Source organism: Canis lupus, chromosome 17, assembly GCF_048164855.1.
Source record: "Canis lupus baileyi chromosome 17, mCanLup2.hap1, whole genome shotgun sequence".
NCBI classification, from domain to species: Eukaryota; Metazoa; Chordata; class Mammalia; order Carnivora; family Canidae; genus Canis; species Canis lupus.
The window spans coordinates 490,440-514,764 of record NC_132854.1 but is presented as its reverse complement, the minus strand read 5'-3'; the positions used below and the strand labels follow the sequence as shown (position 1 = coordinate 514,764).

The 24,325-nt window shown below is 57.2% G+C and overlaps 1 protein-coding gene across 1 annotated transcript; it reads left to right on the top strand.

Annotated features, from left to right (window-relative positions):
* Positions 1 to 814: 814 nt before the first annotated feature.
* GRK1 (G protein-coupled receptor kinase 1) lies at positions 815 to 24,199 on the top strand. The gene is made up of 7 exons (XM_072782288.1): positions 815 to 1,528; positions 3,082 to 3,209; positions 7,269 to 7,426; positions 7,905 to 7,988; positions 10,997 to 11,121; positions 13,041 to 13,242; positions 14,200 to 24,199. Exons 1-7 carry the CDS (start codon positions 830 to 832, stop codon positions 14,496 to 14,498), a joined length of 1,695 nt encoding a protein of 564 aa, XP_072638389.1. The 5' UTR covers positions 815 to 829; the 3' UTR covers positions 14,499 to 24,199.
* The last annotated feature ends 126 nt before the right edge of the window (positions 24,200 to 24,325 follow it).

Sequence of the window (24,325 nt, the reverse complement as noted above, 5' to 3'; positions counted from 1 at the left end):
GTGTCCCTGGCCTCATCATTGCCCTCTCATTCCTGTTTCTCTGTTTGAGGCCTCAGCCCTGGATGTGGCTGGGGGTCTCCTGCTTCTAACTTCACCTGAAGCTTCTCTTGGGTGTTTATGTTTTGCTGGCACAGCTCAGGAGAGGGGAGGGAGCTGATGCGGAGCTGATCCCCCGGCAGGTGCTGAGGTTACCTTAGGTCCTCAGAGCTGGCAGGTGACCCGAGGGCAGGCTCCTGTCAGTGTCAGGCCAGGTCCCCACATACTAACCAGTCCCCCTGCCAGTGGTTTCACTCTTGAATACCCAGTGAGCGGTTCACTGTGGGTTTTTTTTCTCTCTGAATTCCTGATATCAGCTGTTTTTCCTCCTGCTTTCTATCTTCTTAAGACAAAAATGAAATACAGTAGGAAAGCCACAGCCATCTTATATTAAGTTGGGGTTTCTCCCGGGCCCCTCTGCTTTCTGTTTGGCCTCCGGCTCACGCAGGGGAACAAGCAGGTGCGCCACCTGCCAGAGCTGAGGACCCAACAGGGCAGCTTCAGGGAGGTCCATCGGGGTCTGCACTTTGTCCTCAGAGGAAGCAATGGGGAGGATGGGCATCTAATCCGCCTGGAAGCAGCTTAGAGGATTGTCTTTTTCTGGCACCTGCTCTGTGACCCCGGGCTGGGATTTGGCTGGAGCTGTGTCAGCTGGGTTCCCTGGGCTCCCGGCGAGGCCCCCAGTCACTCTTCACCTATTGGGACGCCTGCAGTCTGGGGAGGGCAGGGGGCACAGGCCCCGGACAGTGGGTCAGGCCTCTCGAGCCTAACTCGGCAGGAGGCCAGCACCGGGATGGATTTCGGTTCCCTGGAGACGGTGGTGGCCAACTCAGCCTTCATTGCCGCCCGGGGCAGCTTCGATGGGAGCAGTGGCCCATCTTCTCGGGACAGGAAGTACCTGGCTAAGCTCAAGTTGCCTCCACTGTCCAAGTGTGAGGGCCTCCGGGAGAGCCTGGACCTGGCGTTCCCAAGTGTGTGCTCAGAGCAGCCCATCGGCAAGCGGCTTTTCCAGCAGTTCCTGGGGGCTGATGAGAGGCATGTGCCAGCTCTGGAGCTCTGGAAGGACATCGAGGACTATGACACTGCAGATGACGACCTCCGGCCACAGAAGGCCCGGGCCATCCTGGCTGAGTACCTGGACCCCCAGGCCAAGCTCTTCTGCAGCTTCCTGGATGAGGGGGTAGTGGCCAAGTTCCGGGAAGGGCCCACGGCAAGTGAGGATGGGCTGTTCCAGCCCCTGCTGCAGGCTACCCTGGAGCACCTGAGCCAGGCGCCCTTCCAGGAGTACCTGGGCAGCCTGTACTTCCAGAGGTTCCTGCAGTGGAAGTGGCTGGAGGCCCAGCCTACGGGGGAGGACTGGTTCCTGGACTTCAGGGTCCTGGGGAAAGGTGGTTTCGGGGAGGTGTCTGCCTGCCAGATGAAGGCGACTGGCAAGTTGTATGCGTGTAAGAAGCTCAACAAGAAGAGACTCAAGAAAAGGAAGGGGTACCAGGTGGGCAGCTGACTGTTCACGGTGGTGGGAGGGCCATCGGGCTGTGTCCAGTCCTGCGCGGGGCCCTTTGTGGGCTGGCTCCTCTGACCTTGGGACACCGGGCCCCTCCTACTGGGCAGCCTCCTGATCCTGAGCCAAGGGCCTGGCCCCCGGGGCATAGAGGGGGTGTCCTCAGCTCTGCCACCCTGGCCCAGCACTCTGCACACCACAGGGTTTGCCCTGACCCCTCATCAGAGGCGGCCTTAGAGGTGTTTGTTAGTGTGGGTGATATTGCATATCCTGCCAGCTGTCATCTTTTTTTTTTTTTTAAGATTTATTTTAGAGAACACGTGTGCACGAGTGGGGAAGGTGGGGTAAAGGCAGAGGGAAAGAGAGTCTTAAGCAGACTCTGAGCTGAGTGCAGAGCCCAACGCAGGACTCAGTCCCATGACCCTGACCCTGAGATCATGACCTGAACTGAAACCAAGAGTTGGACACCCAACTGACTGCACCATCCTAGGTGCCCCTCCTGCCAGCCGTCTTGTGTTTTTACCACCATCATGAAATTTGGGAACAAGTGTTGGGGGAGGCTGTTGGCTTCCTGGAGCTCTCTTGGCCCTGGCTTGTCTGTGACGGAGAGCACGCTGGGAGTCCAGCCGCTGGGAGTCCAGCCAGGCCTGGTAGCATCCGCCATGCTTTCTCCGGGCCGGAGTGAACCAAGCACATGGGGTTGCTGCATGGGGTCTGCTCTGCATGGGGTCAGGCTCCGTTGAGGCAGGACAGTGGATGCTGCTGTGTTGTAGGAGCTTGTCTCATCCCATGTGGTCCCTTGTCTTTCCTGCCAATGGAGCACAAATGCAACTTTTGGGGTTAACAGCAGCCACCCAGGGTGCCCACCCCAGGGCTTCTCAGTAGTGCTGTCCCTTTGGGGCTACGGGACAAGCAGGCATCCCTTCCAACTGTCCACGTGTGGTCTGAACCCAGCATCTTCTGTCCGAGGTCGGGGTCCTCACTGAGCCTAATACTCAGCAAGAGCAACCTGACATCTGCTCCGTAGTGTGGATGCAGAGGGCTCCCAGAACACCAGGATCCCTCCTTCCAAAAGGAATTCTACCCTCCTTAACCAAACATAATTTTAAAAAACATGTTAAATGGACATCGTGAGGTTTTAAAATACAGTTGGAAGATGAAGAGATGCTGCTGGGTCCCTGGCTGGCCGCTGCCCAGGGCCTGGAGAGGAGGTTGGGGCCTGGGGTTGCGGTGGGCAAGCTGGCCGGGTGTACCGAAGGCCCGGAAGGAAGGTCAGCACCACACAGGCTGCCATTGCCTGTGCTGGGTCCTCCGGTGTTTTTAAGGCTGGTGGTCTGACTCCTGCCCCTTGCTGGCGAGTCCTCTGTACACCCACACATTTGCACGGCTGGCTGGGGGATGAGTGAGATGTCTGTAGGTTGTTTGCAATTGTGTGGTGCAAGCTCCTTCAAGTGTGTTTGCATCTATTTTCTGGCATGTGGGACTTGGTCTTTTTGGTGACATCCTGCTTAAACCTGATAATATTTCGACATCTTGCTTTTCAGGGTGCTATGGTGGAGAAGAAGATTCTAGCAAAGGTACACAGCAGGTTTATAGTCTCTCTGGCCTATGCATTTGAAACCAAGACTGACCTCTGTCTGGTGATGACCATCATGAATGGAGGCGACATAAGGTAAATGGGGGGGCTGCCCACACGTGTAGAGAATATGGTGACCTGAGGTAAAGCCCTGGGCCCCCATCAACATGCTCCTCCCGTCCCCCAGTGGCTGATACTCTGCAGTCCTATGTGAAATGTGGGACCACGGGCAGATGGCCCGTGGCTCTCTAGCTCCTGGTGGACCTGAGGTTCATGTGACCACATAGGGGTGGAGGCAGCAGGAGCACAGGGTGCCACAGGGCAAGTGCTAACTGGGCAGACAGATGAAAGAAGGCTTGGGTGGAGGGCAGGGGTTGAGGACACTGCTTTGTGACCTGCTCTTGGGGATGACGGCAGAGCTGGAAACGTGACGTGGCCAAGTTCTGGGACCGGCGCTTTGCTGCCAGTGGATGGTGTCTGGATTTGCCGGGCGTCTGAGGACCCAGCCCTGGACTCCGGAGGATGTCAGGCCACTGGCTTTCAGTAGGGAAAGACCCAGGTGCAGCCCAGGCAGTCTGACTGCTCTTGCCTCCATGCACTGGTCTGTAAAACTAGTGTTCTCAGGGCATTATGGAGAGTCTGTTAATATGTGTAAGACACCTGAAAGGGTGTCACATGTCGCAGATGGGGCCATTGCTGTTGGTGTTCTGTGCAAGCCCCTGCCTCCATTCTGCCTGCTGGATTCAGCTTCATTGAAGATATGTCATGTGTATGTTGGCCATGTTTTCCAGGCGGGAATTCTGAGGCCTTGACTAAGGAACGCTTGTGAAGCCACATGGGGAGGAGAGAAGAGACTAGGAGGTTCATGCAACATGACCTAGAGAGCAGAGACTATCATGACACTGTACTGTACTGCATCCTACTACAGGGCATCACATACCCCATACTACACCCCACCATCCTGTACTACACCCTGCCGTCCTGTACTACACCCCACTGTCCTGTACTACACCCTGTTGTCCTGTATTACACCCTGCCATCCTGTACTACACCCCACTGTCCTGTACTACTCCCTGCCATCCTATACTACACCCCACTGTCCTGTACTACACCCTGCCATCCTGTACTACACCCCACTGTCCTGTACTACTCCCTGCCGTCTTGTACTACACCCCACTGTCCTGTACTACACCCTGTTGTCCTGTACTGCACCCCACTGTCCTGTACTACACCCTGCCATCCTGTACTACACCCCACTGTCCTGTACTACACCCTGCCATCCTGTACTACACCCCACTGTCCTGTACTACACCCTGCCATCCTGTACTACACCCCACTGTCCTGTACTACACCCTGCCGTCTTGTACTACACCCCCCTGTCCTGTACTATACCCTGCCATCCTGTACTGCACCCTGCCATACTGTACTACACCCCGCCATCCTGTACTACATTCCACTGTCCTCTACTACACCCTGTTGTCCTGTACTGCACCCCACTGTCCTGTACTACTCCCTGCCATCCTATACTACACCCTGCCGTCCTGTACTACACCCTGCCATCCTGTACTACACCCCACTGTCCTGTACTACACCCTGCCATCCTGTACTACACCCCACTGTCCTGTACTACACCCTGCCATCTTGTACTACACCCCCCTGTCCTGTACTATACCCTGCCATCCTATACTACACCCTGCCGTCCTGTACTACACCCTGCCATCCTGTACTACACCCCACTGTCCTGTACTACTCCCTGCCATCCTGTACTACACCCCACTGTCCTGTACTACTCCCTGCCATCCTATACTACACCCTGCCGTCCTGTACTACACCCTGCCATCCTGTACTACACCCCACTGTCCTGTACTACTCCCTGCCATCCTATACTACACCCCACTGTCCTGTACTACACCCTGCCATCCTGTACTACACCCCACTGTCCTGTACTACTCCCTGCCGTCTTGTACTACACCCCACTGTCCTGTACTACACCCTGTTGTCCTGTACTGCACCCCACTGTCCTGTACTACACCCTGCCATCCTGTACTACACCCCACTGTCCTGTACTACACCCTGCCATCCTGTACTACACCCCACTGTCCTGTACTACACCCTGCCATCCTGTACTACACCCCACTGTCCTGTACTACACCCTGCCGTCTTGTACTACACCCCCCTGTCCTGTACTATACCCTGCCATCCTGTACTGCACCCTGCCATACTGTACTACACCCCGCCATCCTGTACTACATTCCACTGTCCTCTACTACACCCTGTTGTCCTGTACTACACCCCACTGTCCTCTACTATACCATACATGCTACAGCACACTGTACTGTACTATACCACCCTGTCCTACACTATATTATACTATACTAAACTGTACTATGCCACACCATATTACAGTATACTACAGTATATTGCTACATAGTACTATACTTTACCGCACTACACCATACTACTCTATAGTACATTATACTACACCATACCACACTACACAATATTATACACCATACTACACTGTTCCAGACTACACTAATACATTGTACCAGATTATAGTACACTATACCACATTATACAGTACTATATCATACCATAGTACTGCTCTGTATTATACTCACCATTGTCTACTATCCTACATGTGCTGCACTGTACCCCATCACACCATTCCATCCCATCCCATCCATACTATGATGTACTATGCTATTCTGTATTACACTACACTACACCATACTACGCTACTACCCTATGCTACACTATACTACACTATACTTCTCTATACTAGATTATGCTACACCACACTGCACGACATGATATTACACCATACGACACTCCACTCCCCTCTACTACACCATACCACACTATGCTACGTTATACCGTATTAAACTACTGATACTATACTATGCCACGCTATGCTGCACCATAATACATCATGCTATACTACATTAAATCACACTACACTACATTGCTATGTACTACTACCCTCTACTAGGCTACACCGTGCCGTACCGTACTATACTATGCTATACTATGTTTTGCTACACTACTGTGTATTACACTGCATTATGCCATTCTACATTACACTGTATTGTATTACACCGTACTGCACTATGCTGCTCTCTACTATACTATGCTGAATCATGCCATACTACTCTATGTTGCTTTATGCTACACCGTACTACACTATCACACTATACTATGCTACATGTACTACACTGTACTATATACCACACCATACTATACTACACTATACTCCATCACACTGTATTATATGATGCCGTGTCATGCTGTACTACATTATACACTTTTGCACTGTGATATGCTGTGCTTGACTCTACCACGCCACATCATACTGCACAATATTACACTGTGCTATTCTATACTATCCTACACAGTGTCACATGCCTTATCTATACTGTACTAAATGTACTGCACTATACTATAATACAAATGTAACATAAAAGCCATTTATCAAAAAAAAAAGCCATTTATCTTGTCATCATGGCTGATTTGAGGCTTTCTCTCCTGTTCTCTTGGCCTGCCTCTCACTGATTGCTACCTGACATAAATAGTTTGTTTCCTTTTATTTGTTAGATCTTGCTTCTCTGTAGAAAGTAATAGTGGAAAAGATGAGCAGCACAGTCATAGGAGGAGAGAAGCAGGAAGGAAACCCTACCTACAGCAGGCCCACCCAGGAGTCTGTGCTTGGGCTCGGTGAAATGGCCAACGTGTTTCCATGGACACTGGATTGACTGCTTTTGTTTGAGGGGACTCAGGCTCCCTGCCCCGGGCCCTTCACCATCCTCTGCCCTTCCTCCTTTGGCTGGCAATGGTGAAATGGCTCTGGGGTCCATTTCCTAGCCTGTGCAGACCAGTGTGGGTGAGGGGGGGAGAGCAGTGAGCTCTTATGCCTTGCTCTTCTCGCAATGGTTGTGGCGACAGGTTTGTGAGGACACAAACACCAGCTGCCAGGGCCTCTTGGCACTGCTGCAGGCTCTTCTGGCTGATGCTGGGGCCCCACAGTGACCAGACACTTCGCTGACAGTATGGGATTCTGAGGTTCTCACTGTTTTGGGAGATTTTACTTCCTTAGAAACTGTGGGCATCCCACTTGTTGTCCCAGAGAGTCATGGGCCTCTGTGTGGTCTGACCCAGGTACCACATCTACAATGTGAATGAGGAGAGCCCTGGCTTCCAGGAGCCACGTGCTATCTTCTACACAGCCCAGATCATCAGTGGCCTGGAGCACCTGCATCAGAGGGGCATTGTCTACCGAGACCTCAAGCCTGAGAACGTACTTCTGGATGATGACGGTGAGGCAGCCTCCCCTCCTGGCATTTTCCTGCCCAGCCTCCCCTCACCAGGCTCTCCTCCCTGGCCCAACGGATCATCCATAAGAGGATAGACTGGTCACACTTTGTGCCTTTTATGGGATTCTCATTAGATGGTAAATAGAGATCTCGGTTTGCTTTATGTCCTTTTAGATACCCTCCCTTTGTGTCTTTAAGTCACACAAATGTGGGGCATTCTTGAAATGGGATTTGGGTGGATTGTGCCCCCAATCACAGTGACAGGTGCTGTCCTCTGCTGGGGACAGGGTGGGGGGTGCAGAGGCCTCGGGGCCCTTGGGTGGGCATGTGCTGTGAGTGCCTGCCCGTGGGCACAGGCGTGCCCTTGTGTGCAAGTGTGTGCATGTGTGCAGAGGCTGCACTTGGCTCCTGCAGGTGCTGGGAATCAAAGTGCCCTAGTTCTGTGGAGCCGTGTGTGACTTCAGCCCATGTTTGCTTTCAGGCAATATCCGAATTTCTGACCTTGGGCTGGCTGTGGAGCTGAAGGACGGGCAGACCAAGACCAAGGGCTATGCAGGGACCCCAGGTTAGTGCCCGAGGTCAAGCATGGGGCTGCCTCTTTTCTGGGGGTGGGGTGGGCGTGAGGCCCTGGGGACCTTTGGGTATCCCCACCCCTCATAGCAAATAGTGAAACCACTGGCTCTGGCCAGGGCGTATGCCCGGCAGGTTGTAGCTGCTGGAGGGGCGGCAGTTCTGGCCACAGCCTCTGTGATGCAGCTTCTGCATCAGTGGCTTCCTGGACATTAGCAGAGTGCATTTGTCTTGAGTGCTCAGCCCTGTTGGTCAGAGCCCTAAGGGTCTGCACTACATTGGTCACCAGCCTGCCCTCAAGAGAATAAGACCCCCACTGAGGTGGGCAGACTGGGAGAGCCACCTGGGGTAGCCCCCCTCCATGTGGCCAGGGTCTTTGCAGTCCAAGGGAACCCAGGGTGGAGTGTGAGGCTTGGAGGGGGCTTCTCTTGTCCAGAATGTGTGCATGTGTGTGCACACGTGTCCGTGTGTATGTACGTATGCACACATGCATCTGTGGCTGCATGCAGGCGTGTCCATATGTGTATGTGCACGTGTGTCAACATGCACACACATGTCTGCGTGCATGTGCACACATGTGTCCATGTGTATGTGTGCATGCACACACAACACATCCTGCTGCTCCCCCACACCTCTACTCCCCTCAGTGGGGGGGAAGCAGGGCCTTCAAGTTGGGGTGGGCGCAGCAGGCAGCCCAGGGGCAGGGGGACTCAGTGCCATGATGCAGCCCCTACACCTGTGCCCGCCGCACGTGGGGTCAATGCCCTGCCCTTCCATGTTCCAGAAGGTCCAGGGATGCTCAGCAAATCCTTTCCTGGTTTAATGTGACTTTGGGGGAAATGCTGCCACTGAGATTGGGGCCACTTAGACTGTGTCCCTGAATCCTCCTGTCCTGTGCTCTGGGCCCCTTTGGGGTTGTCCCTGATGTCATGGAGGGTCTGTCCTCATCTGAGGCTTCATTTAGGGAAGGTCCTATCTTGAGTTTTCCAGATCTTTGGCCTTAGTCTATGACCTTCCAGCCCTGTGTGCGATCATGTGAGCAGAAACACTCTCCACATATTTTAGGGTGATTCCAATCATTAGGAGAAAGCCCCAGAGAATAAGGCACCACAAGCTGGATTCCAAGTAGTCTGATTTGAGCAACACCCGCCCCCGGTGGCACAGCATGCGAGGGCTCTGCCGGCCACCAGAGGGCCCCCTGGCTTTGCCATGGCTGCTGCCTTTCTCTGAGTTGAGGACGCATCTTTTGAGCATTTGGGGTCAGGTGCAGGGTGTGACCTCCAAAGAGGTGCAGCAGATGGGGAGGCAGGTGTAGGTTGGGCTGCAGCCTACTGTGTGCCTCTCCCTGGCCTCTCTGTGCCCTGCCTGCTGGAGCCCCTGGAGCCAAGCCTCTGCACGCAGTCATCGAGCTGTGACCCAGGCACAGAGGACATGTGGGCGTGCCCTCCGAACCCACAGGGTTTCCAGCCCAGACACAGGGCTGAGTCAACGTGAGGAGGAATTAATAACTAGACTGAGTAGTGTTCACTCACTTACTTACTCGCTTGCTTACCTGCTCACTCACTCACTCACTCACCTACCTGCTCACTCACCTGCTTACTCACTCACTCACCCACCTGTTCACTCACTCACTTACCTTCTCACTTACCCACCTGCTCACTCACCTGCTCGCTCACTCACCCACTCACCTGCTCGCTCACTCACTTACCTTCTCACTTACTCACCCACCTGCTCACTCACCTGCTCGCTCACTCACCCACTCACTCACTTACTCACCCATCTGCTCCTTCAGGTGACAGATGTTTTCTGTTACTTTGTCCCAGATGCCATGTAGGTCCTTGAGATAGAAAATGATGTGTCAACCTGGACTGAGCTGGGAAGCAGACTAGAGGCCACCCACCCCTGGGATATTTGCTACAGAAATTGGTCCCCTCCCTTTGGCCTGGTGAGGCTTTCTCCCAGGCCCTGTTTTAATCTGAAAGTGGTGGTCTGTTAAACATGTCTTTCTCACAGCATCTGAGCCATCTGGATAATTCCTGAGAAGCGGACCCACAAAGGGGAGATGGGCTGTCAGGGCCGGAAGGGCCTATGGAGTTTGACTCCTGTAGCCTCTTTGGGAAGAAGTGAGTCTGTGGTCACCTCAGCTTGGCTGCTGTTGCCAAGCACATCCCCTCTTAGACACTGGCTCTGAACTTGGTATATTGAGGGCCAGGCAGTACCAGAAATCAACAGACACATTAGCATTGCTTACCTTGGAATGTCTGAAGCCGTTGGGCACAGAAGCCCCGTCCCAACCCATAGCACCTGCCCCTGGTCCCCAGGGAATGGACTGCCCGCCCCTCCTATGTGCTGGCTGGCTTCCGTACAGTGGCAGTTTAGGGAGGTCTAGAGCTTGCTTTCAGGGAGCCCCCTCTTCCAAGATGCAGGGCTCCCCACATGGCCCCAGCTCCCCTGATGTGGCACAGACCTGGCATGAGTGCCTATGGGGCAGTGATGGGCATCTGCATTGCTTTTTGGACTGTTTTGCTTAAATTTGTCCGCTGGGCCCTTTTGGGAAGGAGCTGGTAGCACCTGTCTCTGACCATATCCCCCAGCACCTGTCTCTGACCATACCTCCCTAGCACCTGTCTCTGACATGTGCTACATGGCACCACAGGTCACAGTTGCTCTGTGTGGTGAGCAAGGACTGTCTGTCTGGTTGTGTGCCCGGGGTGCCACGGGGGAGATGGGGCTTCACTGCTTATGTGGCGAGCAGTGGTTCTCAACCAGGGGCAGCTCTGCCAGAGGAGATGCTCAGCAGTGTCTGGAGACAGTTTTGGGCATGACAGCTGGGGGTTCTAACTCTCGGTGTGGCCAGGGGTGCTGCTCACCACCTCACAGTATATGGGCAGCAGCACAGGAGGGGTAGGACGGGAAGTCCGTAGTCGTGTGCAGGGCAGTGTCAGTTGTGCACCTGCCAGGGCAGGGAGTGCTCACCACCGTGCGCTGTGTCTTGCCCGGCAGGCTTCATGGCCCCTGAGCTCTTGCGTGGTGAGGAGTATGACTTTTCCGTGGATTACTTTGCTCTGGGGGTCACACTGTATGAGATGATCGCAGCCAGAGGACCCTTCCGTGCCCGAGGAGAGAAGGTAGGAGGTCTCTCGGGATGTGTCCCATAGTCACCCCATGACCACCATCCTTAGGGGGCAGCTGGCCCTTCCTGAGTGCTAGGCTTCTTGTGGCAAGTCCTTTCTGGGCAGGAGAGGAGACATGGTGGCCTCATCTATTCATATCAGGGAGCGCCCCATGCTAAGATGTGTTTCAGGACCAGCCATGCCTGGGCCTCCCCAAACCTCCGCTGAGAGCAGCGCTTGGCACCCCCAGGCCAAGCCGGTCCTGGGAGGAAAGGGGTGCAGGCTTGCCCCCTTCGTGCCTCTGCTGCAGACAGCAAGTTCCCCGTCACCCGCGTGTTGAGGACCTGCTCTGACACGGATGGCAGCCTTTCTGAATAGGGGGCAGCAGGCATGGGCTTGCTTTGCCTAACCCCTGACCCCCACCATGCCCATCTCCTGCACCATGTGCCCAGAGTCGGGCTCACCTCAGAGACCACTTGGGTCCAGCTCAGACCACCATAATGAAGCGATGAACCTCTCGGTTTCCTGGTCGACGTAAAAGTTGTGTTTACAGCATGCCGTAGTCTGCATAGCGAGCAGTGGCTTCACGTCCAAGGAACGGTCCATGTGCCTTAGTTAGCAGCTTCTTTAGAGCTGACCGTCCTCAGGGTTCTCGGTGAGCTGTGATCACTGACCATGGATCACCGTAACAGCTGTAATGATAATGAACACATTCGAGGTCTTGTGAGGAGCACCACGTAACAGAAACATAAAGTGAGCATGTGCTGTTGGAAAAATGGTGCCAACAGACTCATGTGCTGCCACGTTGCCGCAAACCTGCCATTTGTAAAAAGCAGATTTCTCAAGCACAGTGAGAAGAGGGGTGCCCATAGATGGTATCTGGGGACCTCACCACCTGCTCAAAGCTGAGGGAGCAAAGCCAGCCTCTTCTCATGGGTCAGGTGTGGGTGGGCTTGAGGCTTGGTGGCTGCGGTCAGCCAGGTGGACAGGAACCAGGGTGAGGGGCACCTCCGGGGCAGCTGTGGCAAACAGCAGTGTTTAGACATGCCTGGAGGTCACGTCCCTCTCACTTCACTGTGTGGGGTCCTCTCCTAGCGTGTCCATCCCCAGGCCCACTCTGGCCCTGAGACACGTGTGGAAATAAGCCACGTGCAGTCTCCTGAGAGTGGTGTCTCTGCCGCTCACCCACGGGGCTGCTTGGGGTCTCTGCACATCAGCCTGAACTCGACTAACCCGTTTGCTCTCCTGACATCCACTTGGAAGAGCAAGGCAAGGCAAAGCCATGTGTGGTCTGTGCATGGGGGCCTGGCCTCTGGCGGGGGAGACCCCACGGCCCCGAGCAGAACCCCAGTTTCCCGATGGGCTCGGACAGAACAAGCGTGGTGGGCCCGCACAGCTCCTTGTCTCAAGTGTCAGACTCGCGTGGCGAAGGAAAGAAACATCCCAGAAGGGTAGCTGTGGGCGAGCCTGGGTCCGTGACGTTTTTGGAGACACAGATCTAATCCGTGGCAAAAGCAGATGGCCTGTGTTTGCCCGAGCTGGGTGGAGACAGGCCGCCGAGGCACAGGGCGATCTGGGGTCGTAGTGGGGCCTCCGACTGGCTGTGCAGGCCCTTTCCCTGGTTGCTGGGAATGGGGGTCTGTGGCAAAGCAGACCCAGAACCAGGCAGCACCGGCTGGCCCTGCTTCCACCCAGTCTCCTGTTTCCTGTTCCCTCCAGGGGGTGAGGGACAGTTACGTAAGTGTGCCCGTAGCTCCCTGGGCACCACAGCTGCCTCGACCAGCACTGCGGGGGCCTGTCCTCTGGCTGGAGGTCCTGAGCCCTTTGCGTGGTCATGTGCGCATGTGTCTTCCTGGGAGGCACGCTGGCCCAGCCGTACACGGACTCCATGGACTCTGCGGGCTCCGTGTGATGTGGTGTATCCTGCCGTGCAGGTAGAGAACAAGGAGCTGAAGCAGCGGGTCCTCTCGGAGGCCATCAAGTACCCAGACAAGTTCAGCCAGGTCAGCAAGGACTTCTGTGAGGCACTGCTGGAGAAGGACCCCGAGAAGCGCCTGGGGTTCAGAGACGGGACGTGTGATGGGCTACGCGCCAGCCCCCTCTTCAAGGACATCAACTGGAGGCAGCTCGAGGCTGGTACTGTCTCCTCGTCTTTGGATCTGCGGGGTCGAGGGTGGGCTGTTGGGGGGGTCCGTGCTTGCCTGGCCTGCTGTTGGCAGGTCCTGAGATTAGTGGCGATGCTGCAGAGCCTCGCCCAGCCACCCTCCTGCCCCGATGACCGCCCGCCCCCCAGCCCTGTCACTCCACGACCCAGACCTGGGGGTTAGCGCACAGGCTTCTCAGGCTGGTAGAGGTTGGACGGGATGCGTGGGGCACATGCTGCTCTGGGAACCGAAGGCCCAGGCCTCTGTGTCAATTCCTACACCCTGCACTTTTGAGGAGCCGTACCCGGGAGAGAGCGGGATTCCTCAAGCTGTCTGCTTGGTACAAACTCATTCATTCAACAGTATGTGTTGTCAGGTGTCAGGTGTCAGGTGTCAGGTGTCAGGTGTCAGGTGCACATGTGTGGACGCAGCCTTACCACAGAGCCTGTAGGAGGCGTGTGAATACGGGACTCCACGCGGGAGCCCTGAGCATCAGATACCCCAGGACAGAGGTTACTTCTGCAGGGAAGGGGCTCTGCCGGGGGAGCTGGTGTGGGGAGGATGGCGGCCGGGAGGCTGGGGCCAGGGGGTGTCTGGCATTCTGTATCTGGAGACTAGGGCGCCGGGGATCTAAGCAGGTTGGAAGAGAAGCAGCTTTGGAAAGAAGACGAGGAGCTAAGTCCCGAGCTGGGTTCAAGGTGTCCCACCTGCCGCTGATGACGCCTCGGGGAGGCCGGTGTGAGACTGCCGGCCAGAGCGTGGTGGGCACCCGGGGAAGCGCGTCCAGCCTGACACTAAGGCCCTGGTGTCCTACTCGGGCCGCTGGGCACTGGGAAGCCTGTCTGGAGCCACCGGGTCACCTTGGGAAGAGTGGCCCTGCTCACTGAGCATGCGGCTGTCTCTTTTCTCTCGTGGTGTCCCGCATCCTGTGCTTTCCCTCTCCTCACAGGGATGCTGACGCCCCCCTTTGTACCAGACTCACGGACCGTCTATGCCAAGAACATCCAGGACGTGGGCGCCTTCTCCACGGTCAAGGGTGTCGTCTTTGACAAAGCCGACACAGAATTCTTCCAGGAGTTCGCGACGGGCAACTGCTCCATCCCCTGGCAGGAGGAGATGATCGAGACGGGCGTGTTCGCGGAGCTGAATGTGTGGCGCGCTGATGGGCAGATGCCTGATGACATGAAGGGGATCGCCGTGGAGGAGGCAGCCCCAGCGTCCAAGTCAGGGATGTGTCTGGTTTCCTAAACGTGCAGAAAGAGGTTGCTCTGCAGCCCACAGGGGCGAGGATGCCTTTGTGAGCCGCTGGGCGCCCGCAGAGCTATCGGGGAGAGGCCAGAGTGCAGAGTCCTGTGCCGCTGAGGAGCCCAGCCCATAAATAGTCCACTTCCTTTCCCCCATTTCACTCAGAAAGATGCCATGGTGGTTCCCACGTGGAATATGCCAGAATGCACGACTCAAGCTCTCATGTTGGGCCGCTGGGGCGGGGGGCTGTTCACATCGGTGGATGCTCCGTTTGTTTCCCGGCACCGTCACTGTGATGTCCCAGAGCCCTGCCGTCTGGGGGATGCCTTCTCCCACTTGGCTCAGGGGTTGGCAGACCACGGCCGGTGGCTCCTGCGCACTAGCAGAGGGGCCTGGGCTGTGCCTGGCTTCTGCCCCCACCTCCCATGCTGGCTGGCTGCTGCCAGGGCCTGCACTGGTCACCCACTGCCCACTGGTGGTGCTGGCACCTGTTGGGTGCTGAGTGGTGCCGGCTCCTGGCTTGCCCTGACCAGGCTGGGCCCAGGTGTCCCAGAGGAGGGGCTGAGGGTGGCTTCTCTCTGTCCTGAGAACATCTCCAGCTGGTGGCACCCAGGCCCAAAGCTGCCCACCCCCTGGGCAGACAGATGTGCAGGAATCTTCTCTTTCCAACCCAAGCACTTGCTCACCACCCCACTCTGCCTCCTGGCACAGCCCTTTGTCCAGCTACGGTGGGCTGGGGGCAGCCTCTCTGTGTCCCCAGAGGCAGCAGCACCTACGGGGTGCCCTCCCTTGGCCTCTGGCCACCCGGCATCATCGGCACTGGCCCCTGTGTTTCCTTTAACCCCACGGTCCCTTGTGCTGTATGTGTCCTGATGGGGAGAACATGGTTCCTGTGGTAGCAGCCTCCTGGACTGAGATGTGGTGGCGTCAACCTGGGAGTCCCATACTGCACACAGGGCTCGGGTGGGGAGGAACAGTGGTCCAAGGCCTGTGGAGTACTTTCAGAAGGGTCTCTGCCTCGACTAGGGAAGAATTTCTGAGTCTCTACAACCTGCACACCGTGTCACACACTGGACAGGCAGAGAGCCACGTGATGTGGCTGTGAGACGGAGGACTGTGTGTGTGGGGACCATTTGGGAAGAGTGCCCCCAGGAAGATGCCACAGCGTCAAGGAGGGGATGTTGGGACCTGCGAGGGAGTGAGTGCAGGGTCCTCCTACCTGGTTTCAGCACGTGCTCTGGGGTTACCCCCTCCTGTCCCAGCTGCCTTGGAGAGCCAACCCCAAGTCCCAGGGTGTCCCCACCCTCAGGCCGTCAACCCCGAGTGTATGGGGGGGTCTCCACCCTCAGATTGCAGCATTCAGTGTTGGGGCGCCCCCGCCCTCAGGCCGTCGACCCCGAGTGTTGGGGGGCCATTGCCAGCAGAAGTCCGTGTGCAGTCCAGGTCCCTCCACCCTCAGGGAACAGTGGGTCCTGCAGCCCACGGGAGAGTCACTACTCAGGTGCCGGGCCATGCAGGGAGTTGTGTGTGGCACACACAGTTGTCCGGGGTGTAGACACCAGCCAGGTGGTGGAGAGAATCAAACGCTGTGGCTGGAGTCTAGTCTAGCCCTACATCTGAAGCCTCTACCTTGGAAGTGCCCCTGGACCAGAAAGACGCTTCTCTCCTGGCCAAGCATGTAGCCTGCCACCGGCAAAGAGCGGGGCCTGGTGAGGTGTCCAGTGCTTTCTGGTGTGCAGTCCAGAGCTGCCACCTGGTAGGTCTCTGCAGGCAGGCCAGGGCCAGGGCCAGGGCCAACCACTATGCCCATCAAACCTGGGTGTGACTTCCAGGATGGTGCATCATTAAGCAGGTGACGGCCACATGTGTCCCATAACTACATTTTGGTGCAAGAAAGACCCATTTCTGGCTTTTCTAAACCATTTAATGTGTTCTAGGTCCCCATGGCCCTGGACTGGGAGTGATTCCAGCAACCATGTGGGTGGAAGCCTGGCTGCTGCCCAGTAGGCCTATTACTGGAGACCCCTCTTGTGGCAGTGACAGCCACCAGAGCCACCAGTGGGGACCCATCTGCTTGGATGGCCAGATAAAACACAGGGCATGGGTTGCTCTGAATTTCAGATGAGCAGCAGATACTGTTCTTGGAGGGTGTCCCGAATGTTGCACGGCCTGACCCTACACTAATGTCACGGTGTCGTGGGCCGGGTCTGGCCTGCCTGGTGCTGATCATCCTCGTCATGTGTGAGGAAGTGGTTACTGTGCTGAACCAGCAGGCCTGTTGGGGTGTCTCTTGGCCTGTTCAGGAGGGGCCTTTCCCTGGCCTGTGGAGCTCAGGCTGCCCCAGGCCTACCCCCACTCCCTATCTACACACTCCCTATCCCTGCACACACTTGAATGGTAGTCTCAAGGTGCTTGTGGGAAGATGCCCAGCATGTGGAAATTGCAGCTCTTGCAAGACACTCCCACCCTCCCCCTGAGCTCCGGGGGTCTGGGGAGGGGCAGGTCAGTGCTTGCGGGTTCCTTCCTGGTCTCAGGGGGTCTCTGCTGTGGGTGGTCTTCCAGGCACAGCTCCCTAACCTGGCACAGTCCAGGGGTCTGGCTGTCCCACACGTATGATGGTCCTCCCCTCCGCTGTGGCTGGAGTCTAGGGGACACGCTGCCCATCCTGGACTGCAGGGCTGCCCCCGACACAGACTCCTCACTCAGCCTCAGGTGGCCATCAGGGCTTCAGGGCTTTGGTCAGTCTGCTGGCTTGTTTCTGGCTGGGGGACTGCCCGCACCAGGCCTAAGTGGGAAGCCCCTGCACAGGAGCTTTTGTCACTACCCCTACTGTCCTGCGTGCTGCAGCTGCCTAGGGGTCTTCAGAAACTGGCCTCCACACCCCACGGGGGCTGGCCTCAGGCACTCGGGCATCTCTGGCCTGGAATCAGAGCAAGGATCACCTGCGTGGGCGGCGTGTCCAGACGTGCATCGCGCTGGGGCGGCCCCCAGGGTATTTCTCCTCAGGAGGAGGCCGGGCAGCGCAGGGCCCCGGAGATACTGAGATCTAAACAACTCAGAGGGACTTCTTGTTTGTGAAAAACAAAAAAATGCAGTTTCAATTCTTTCTATTCAAGCAGAAAAAGGCAAAAATAAAAGGCAAAACAGAGGACGGATTCTAGATTATGCTATGAATGCTAGTTATATTCTTTCTTTCGAAGTCACACACACACGTCTATGCACATGCATATGTGTGCTGACACAGGCCTCTGCAGACACACGCACACACACGATCTGCCTCTGTTCTCATTTCTGTGCAACTATCAGATTATAATAATTGCTTGCCACGCCCGTCTTTGCCAGACTCTGAATTCCAAGCACCTGCATTTGCACACCTCCTCCTGACCCTGTCTGGTGCGTTGTGTGGCTTTACTCGGCTGCTCACAGGAGCTAGAGGTGTTGATAGGCATCGTTCATTCCCTTCTATGGCACACACTTGTTTGAGATGGTGCAGAGGTGGGTGGCACTGTGGCTGCCTTGCACAGAGGCCCCCTGGGGTTTAACGAGGTGGACAGGAGGTCATGCGGAGCGAGCTGCCAGAGACCGGGGCAGTAAGGGTTGCATGTCAGGGAAATGCAGGTGCCGAGTGCTGTATAGACACTGCAGAGAAACATGGGTGCTGTGTCTCATTCCCGTTTGTGCTCCTCTCTCCACCTGCTGCAGGCCCCCTTATGCCTCACTGTGCCCACACCTATGCCAGGTGCTCAGAGAGGCCTGTCCACCTGGGCAAGCAAATGGTTCCTCCATGGCCACGGGTGACCTAGGAGTTAGATTAAACCCTTTCTCTGCTTATCCCTGTGTGAGGCCCTTGGGAGCCCCTGGATGAACAAGGCCTCAGACGTGGGTGTTGGTGGGGTCGTGTGGGCTCCTGGCAGCAGGTCTGGCTGGTCCTCGCTCTTGCAGGTTCCAATGGCAGTGGTGTTGTTGGCGGCTCACTCAGTGTCCCCAGGCCCTTGCAGGCCAGCCCAGAGGGCTGGGAGCATAAGCCACCTTCCTATTTCAGGACAGCACGAAGCTGACTTCGGTTCTGGGCATGGTGGACTCTCGTCCCCCGCTCCCCCAACCTGTGAGGCCCAGCCCCTTGCAGTACATGGGACAGCCCCCGGCAGACTGAGGCTGGGGAGGAGGAAGCAGTAGGCTGGCCCCGGACCAAGGGGATGCCTTCTGCCTCCTGTGACCTAGGCTAGGCTCTAGACAGGCCTCCACCAGGCCCAGGGAAAGCAGCCCCAGGAGGAGTGACCCTCCAGCCTCAGGCACGAAGGAGCCAGCCCTGCGAGGCAGGGCCCCCATCGACAAGGCACACCCATAGCCACTCTGTGAGGAAGTGCTGCGTCTCCCCCCCACCCCCCAGCTTCCCCCTGGTATGGACAGAGGTGAGGGGACCTGGACCCCACCCCACCTGGCAGTAGTGGGGTGGTGCCACGCCCCATGGGGCCCAGGGTCCTCCTATGCCGCCTGGAGGCCCAGGGCAGAATGGAGACGCACTTATATGCCCAGAGGCAGGAAGCCCCACATGGGATGGCCAGAGCTGGTGCCACGTGGCTCGGAGGCTGGGACGACCCCACAGGGCTTGAAGCCATGGCCAGAGTGCTGTAGCAAGTATTTGCAAAACGTGTACGGCAAATACGGCGAGAATTCTCAGCAGCCGGAAGGATGGTGCGCATGGGCACCCTACCGACACGGCAGGCGGGACGCGCGGGACACGTCTTCTTGCTGGGCCCCTGGGAGCCTGGGACAGCTGGGGGCCGGCCTTCCTCTGCTCCCCTCACGGCCACCGGCTGTGCTCTCATCTGTGGTCTTCCTAGATGAGCTTCCTCGACGACACGTCTGCTTCCTGAGTGGGTGCTCTGTCCTCGGCTCCAGGGTGGCCGCCTGACCAGCAGGACATGGACAGCACATGGCCCAGGCCCGCGGGCAGCACACGGTTTGAAAGGCAGAGCCCAGTGTGAAAACATGAAGTCAAACACAAACAGGAGTGGGTTTGCAGGCCCTTGCAGATCACATGAAACAAAGACAACAGCTTGCTTTGAGTAGGTGGAAACCAGCCGTCGTCCCCTAGCGATGGGAAAAAAGTGTTTCCAAAGTCAGGCTTCTTGCTCCAGGGTCAATGGATGAGAGCCTACACGGTATCGGGGGACCAGGGCGTGATCCAGGGAAATGAGAGCGGACGCCAGGCACTGCAGCCTATGCCCCCCACCCCTGCCAGGCCTGGCCTGCTATTCCCTGTGCCCGTCCCTTGAGTCAGGAAGCCTGAGGGCAGCTGTCCTTCCCTTGCCTGCCACCACTTGCTACTGAGTCTGTGTGGTCAGCAGGCTGGCATCCAGGCTGTGGAGACACGCACTGCGCACATCGTGTGGCTGAAACAGGAGACCTCGGACAATCTGTGGGGCCGAATCCAAGGCCCAGAAGGTGCTCTCACTCCCGGAACCATGGATGGGCTTCACGCTCCTGGGTGCTGGAGGCACATGAGCCTGAGACCTTGAAACAGGGCACATCTGGGGTGTAGCAGAGTGTCCTGCTTGGGCTCCTTTTTTTTTTTTTTTCAAGATTTTATTTATTTATTCATGAAAGACACACACAGAAATAGAGAGAGAGAGAGAGAGAGAGGCGCAGAGATACAGGCAGAGGGAGAAGCAGGCTCCATGCAGGGAGCCCGATGTGGGACTCGATCCCAAGACTCCAGGATTATACCCTGGGCCGAAGGCAGATGCCAAACCACTGAGCCACCCCGGGATTCCCCCTGCTTGGGCTCCTTAGAGAGATCATGGTTACCAGCCCTCCTGGCAAAGCCCAGATGGTGTTTTTAATTTAAAAAATTCATGTCTCTGAGCATATCTCCTGTCCTGTTCCACTTCACTCGTGAGGACAGGCAGGCAGGACCTGCCATCTGCCATTTCTCTGGTTGCTCGTTGTCTACATTATTTATCCCCTGAGCTTCATTTCAAGGTCATCTGGTTACAGGAGGGAGTCGTGTTTTGCTGTGTGCACACCACTCCCTGGAGAGCAAGAGCCAGGCTGTGTGCACACACGAGCCCCCAACGATTCCCACCTGCCGGGGTCGAGGACAAACCTGAGAAACACACTGACTGCGGATGAGCAAGGAGGCTCTTGGCTCATTGCTATATTTCTTCTCATCCTGCTCTTAGAGCTGGGGGCACCTGTGTCCTTGTCCAGAACTGGTGACTCCCAAGTGCCTCTGATCCCTGAGCTGCTGACCCCTATCTGCTTAAACAAACTGGTTTTTCTGCCAGTCAGGCTGATGTGATGGGCCTGCAGCAAGTTCTCCTGCCCTGGATGGGACCCCGAAGGTGAGACAGCTGGGGAGGAAGGATGTGCCCAGCATGTGCCCCGACCCGGCAGGAAGCAGGTGCTGATACTGTTTGGAGTCAGGTTCGCACACATTTCCTCATCACATATTGATCGTGCGCCTGCCCTGAGATGGACCTACTCTCAGCCAACGCTTGCTTCCTGGTAGAAGCGGCATGTGTAACGGTCACTCCTGCCCTTTGGAGGGCGGGGTCCTGGCTCCTGCGCCCTGGCTGCCCAGCCAGGCTGTCTGGCCTCAACGTGGGGCCTCCCTGCAGGCGGGCTGCCCAGGGCAGCATGCATTCCTCGAGTGGCCTCCTCATGCATTTTTAAGTCACCCTGACCATGACTCAAGATACTAAATTCTGAATTCTTCCACTTCCTTGCTCAGTGGCTTCAGGGAGGGGCCGTGGCAGTGGGCAGGGGGGCTGGCAGAGGTCCTTGTGCCTTTTACATCTTGGTTTCTCCAAAGCCTGACCCAGAAAACTGAGAGGCAGTAAGAGAAGAGTTGGGGGGGGCAGGACGGGGCCCAAGCCAGTCTGCCCAGCGGGACCGCGAGGCCTCGCCGCCAGCGCCTCCGTCTCACCAGTGTCAGACACGGTTGAGAGGCCTGATGGCCAGGTTGCCCCCGCCCCACTCTGTCCCCCTGTCTGCATGCACGGGCCGTGTGGGCGCCCAGGACAAGGGCTCCTGCCAAGGTGTCACGTGGCCCCGTAGTTCAGGCTGGTCCCGGCCGGCAGGCACACAGCCCGCCTCCTCGGCCCACCCGCGCCCCCGGTCCTTCCCCTGCGCCGCCAGCCTCCCGTCTGTCCTGAAGGCCGGCCTCCCCAGGAAGCCCAGAGGCCGGGTCTCAGCGCCCAGGGCTGGGTGCCCGCGGGGGCGACGCGGTGCTGGCCGCCAGGGAGGGCGCCGGGTGTCACTTGGCTGGGCCGCCTCCGGGGCTGCCGGCGCTCAGGGCCCACTTCCCGGGAGCGGTGGCAGCGCCTGACCGTGCGTCCACCCCGTCCTCTGCCCGCCCCCCCGGCGGCTCGTGCACGGAGGGAATCCCAGAACGGCTGCTGGCGGCAGAAATGAAAGTGCGTTCGACGTCTGCAGTCGGAGCAGCGCGTGCTTTCCCCTCTGAAGACGTCACGCTAGACTGGGCTGACCTGCCGTCAACCAGATACCGCCGTTTGGAAGAAGTCTTTCAATTCTCGGGCCTGTTTCTTCATCTGTGAAATAATATCGTGGAGATTAAATAAAGCCTCGGGTGGAAAGCAGTGGCCGCGGCGGGAGGCGCGCGGCCGGCATCCAGCGGGTGGAAGCCACCAGCCACCCCGCCTGCCTGTTGGCAGGGCCACGCTCAGGCCGTGCAGCCCCAGTGGATTCTGGGGGCACGCCGGGCCCCGTGTTCATGCAGGGGAGGTCGGGGTAGGAGACCCAGGGCACTGCCTGGGCAGGGGAAGGAGGGCTGCTGCCCTCACACATGTTCTCTTTTCCCTCACCCGGTGCTTTTACTGAAGCGGTTGCTTTTTTATATTTTGCAGATGTCATGACTGCTAACATCGCCATCTGCCAAACTGGTCAGCCGGTGCCGGCTGCTGAGCTGCTTCACAGAGGAAGGGAAGTGCTGAACCCTGCGAACGCCGGGCTTCACGGCCTGGACTGCACAGAATCGTCAGACTCTCCATCGGGGACTGGAAACCTGCTGGGCACTTCCCTGCGGTCGGCAGATCCGTCTGATGCATCCGAACAAGAGACACCATGTGCCCCCCTGAGCCCCCCGTGGACCTCACTGCCCCCGTGGACCCTGTGCACCCCCATGACCCACACACACCCCCTGAACCCCTAACCCACTGGAAAGGAAGCAATGCTACGTGTCCAAGGGAGCATGGGCAGCAAAGACATCAGAAGATAGTCTGCCCTGCGTGGCCTTCGGGGTCCTGCTCGTGTCCCATGACCCCCACCAGGGACCACACATACCCTCTATGACCTCCACTGAGGACCCGGTGCCCACCCTTTGGGGTCCCGTGTGCACCCCCCCACCCCCCCATGGGGACCACGTCTTCCTTCCTTTGGGCTCTGCTGCTGGGGCTCCCATCAGCGAAGGCAACCTTTGCTCTCATCCACTTCCAGTGAAACCCGCGCGTCTGGGGCCACAGTGGCCAAAGCCCGGCGCGGTGTGGCGCCTCTTCTCTTGTGTGATGTGTCGTCCAGTGACTTTCCCAACCGTCCCATCGTCTGCAGGGCCATTCCCAGCGTCTCTCTCGGAATTCGATAGTTCACAGCAAACGTGTCTGCACTAACTCGAGGCCTGACATGCCGTGTTTTGTCCAGCAGCTCGTGCCTGCACCTCCATTGGATTCCTGTCCTCGTCTGTCACCCCAGCTGCTCTGACGGCCCCGCCCGCGCCTTCCCTGCGCCAGCGCCCCGGGACTCAGAGCCCTGCCGGATATAAGCTTGTGCCTCAATTATCTTCTTAATGTCAATACTAATCTGTCCAGTCCCTCTGATTATCTTCAGACCGGAAGAGGACAGATTTCCTCTTAATTGTCTTAGCAAGAGCTGAATTAAATTACATTTAAAAAGTCCCCCATCCCAGACGGCTGCTCCTATGGAGGCTAGCTCGCTCCGGGCCTTGGGGTCAGGTGGAGGTGGGTGAACCGGGTGTCTGCTTGTGAGCCGGCGCCAGTGGTTGAGACCTGATGCACCCGTCACACTGGCTGCAGTGGGGGCAGGAGGCTTCTAGGAAGTGAATTCTAAGCAGGACGCCCCTGCAGTTACACACACAGGCTTTGGAAGGATTCTGGATCTGCTCGGCCTCACAGTTTACCCCCTGGGGTCTTGGTCTCCCCATCTGTGAAGGGGGGTCAGTACTGCGGTTGTCCAAGGATGCCATGTGGGTGGGCTCAGTGCTGCTGCACCCCCGGCCGGCCTGGGTGCCCCCCAAGCACCTTGCTGCCTCCCCAGGCCCGCCCACCGGGCCTTGGTGCGGTCGGGTTTCCGGATGGCTGACTGCCTCGCAGTCCTCGTGTCTGCCTGATGCCCTCACCTTTCCAGGGAGACCCAGGTGGTGACTCATTGTTTTGTGTGTTCCTCTTCCCAAAGCTGCACCAGGTCTGCCTGCCCCACGTGGCTCTTCACACGTACTAATGCCACATGTGTCAGAGGTCAGGAGGCGCTTGGGGGGCCTACGGCGCCTCGTCCTCATTTACGAAATGCATTATTGACACCTCTTCCGCACGTGAATGCCAGCCTCCCTGGATCTTTGTCCATCGGCTCCCTGGCACTTCCTGAGTGCACGGATCAGTGTTTAGTATGCAGTGGGTGCTCAGTAAATGTTTGAGAGGATCAGTGAATAAAGAGTGTCTTTTTTCAGACATTGAAACTGCATAAATGCCTTATACTCACCAGAACCCCACGAACCTGCATCCTTGCCCCATGTCACTTTAAAACAGATTTATTTGTCTATTTTAGAGAGAGAGTGTGAGAGAGCGGGGGGGGGG

Bases quoted from the DNA above. Each gene is read 5' to 3' on its own strand.
- GRK1 (XM_072782288.1), top strand. From the start codon at position 830: ATGGATTTCGGTTCCCTGGAGACGGTGGTGGCCAACTCAGCCTTCATT. The intron at 1,529-3,081 runs GTGGGCAGCTGA...CTTGCTTTTCAG, and splicing joins AGAAAAGGAAGGGGTACCAG to GGTGCTATGGTGGAGAAGAA. The intron at 3,210-7,268 runs GTAAATGGGGGG...GGTCTGACCCAG, and splicing joins ATGAATGGAGGCGACATAAG to GTACCACATCTACAATGTGA.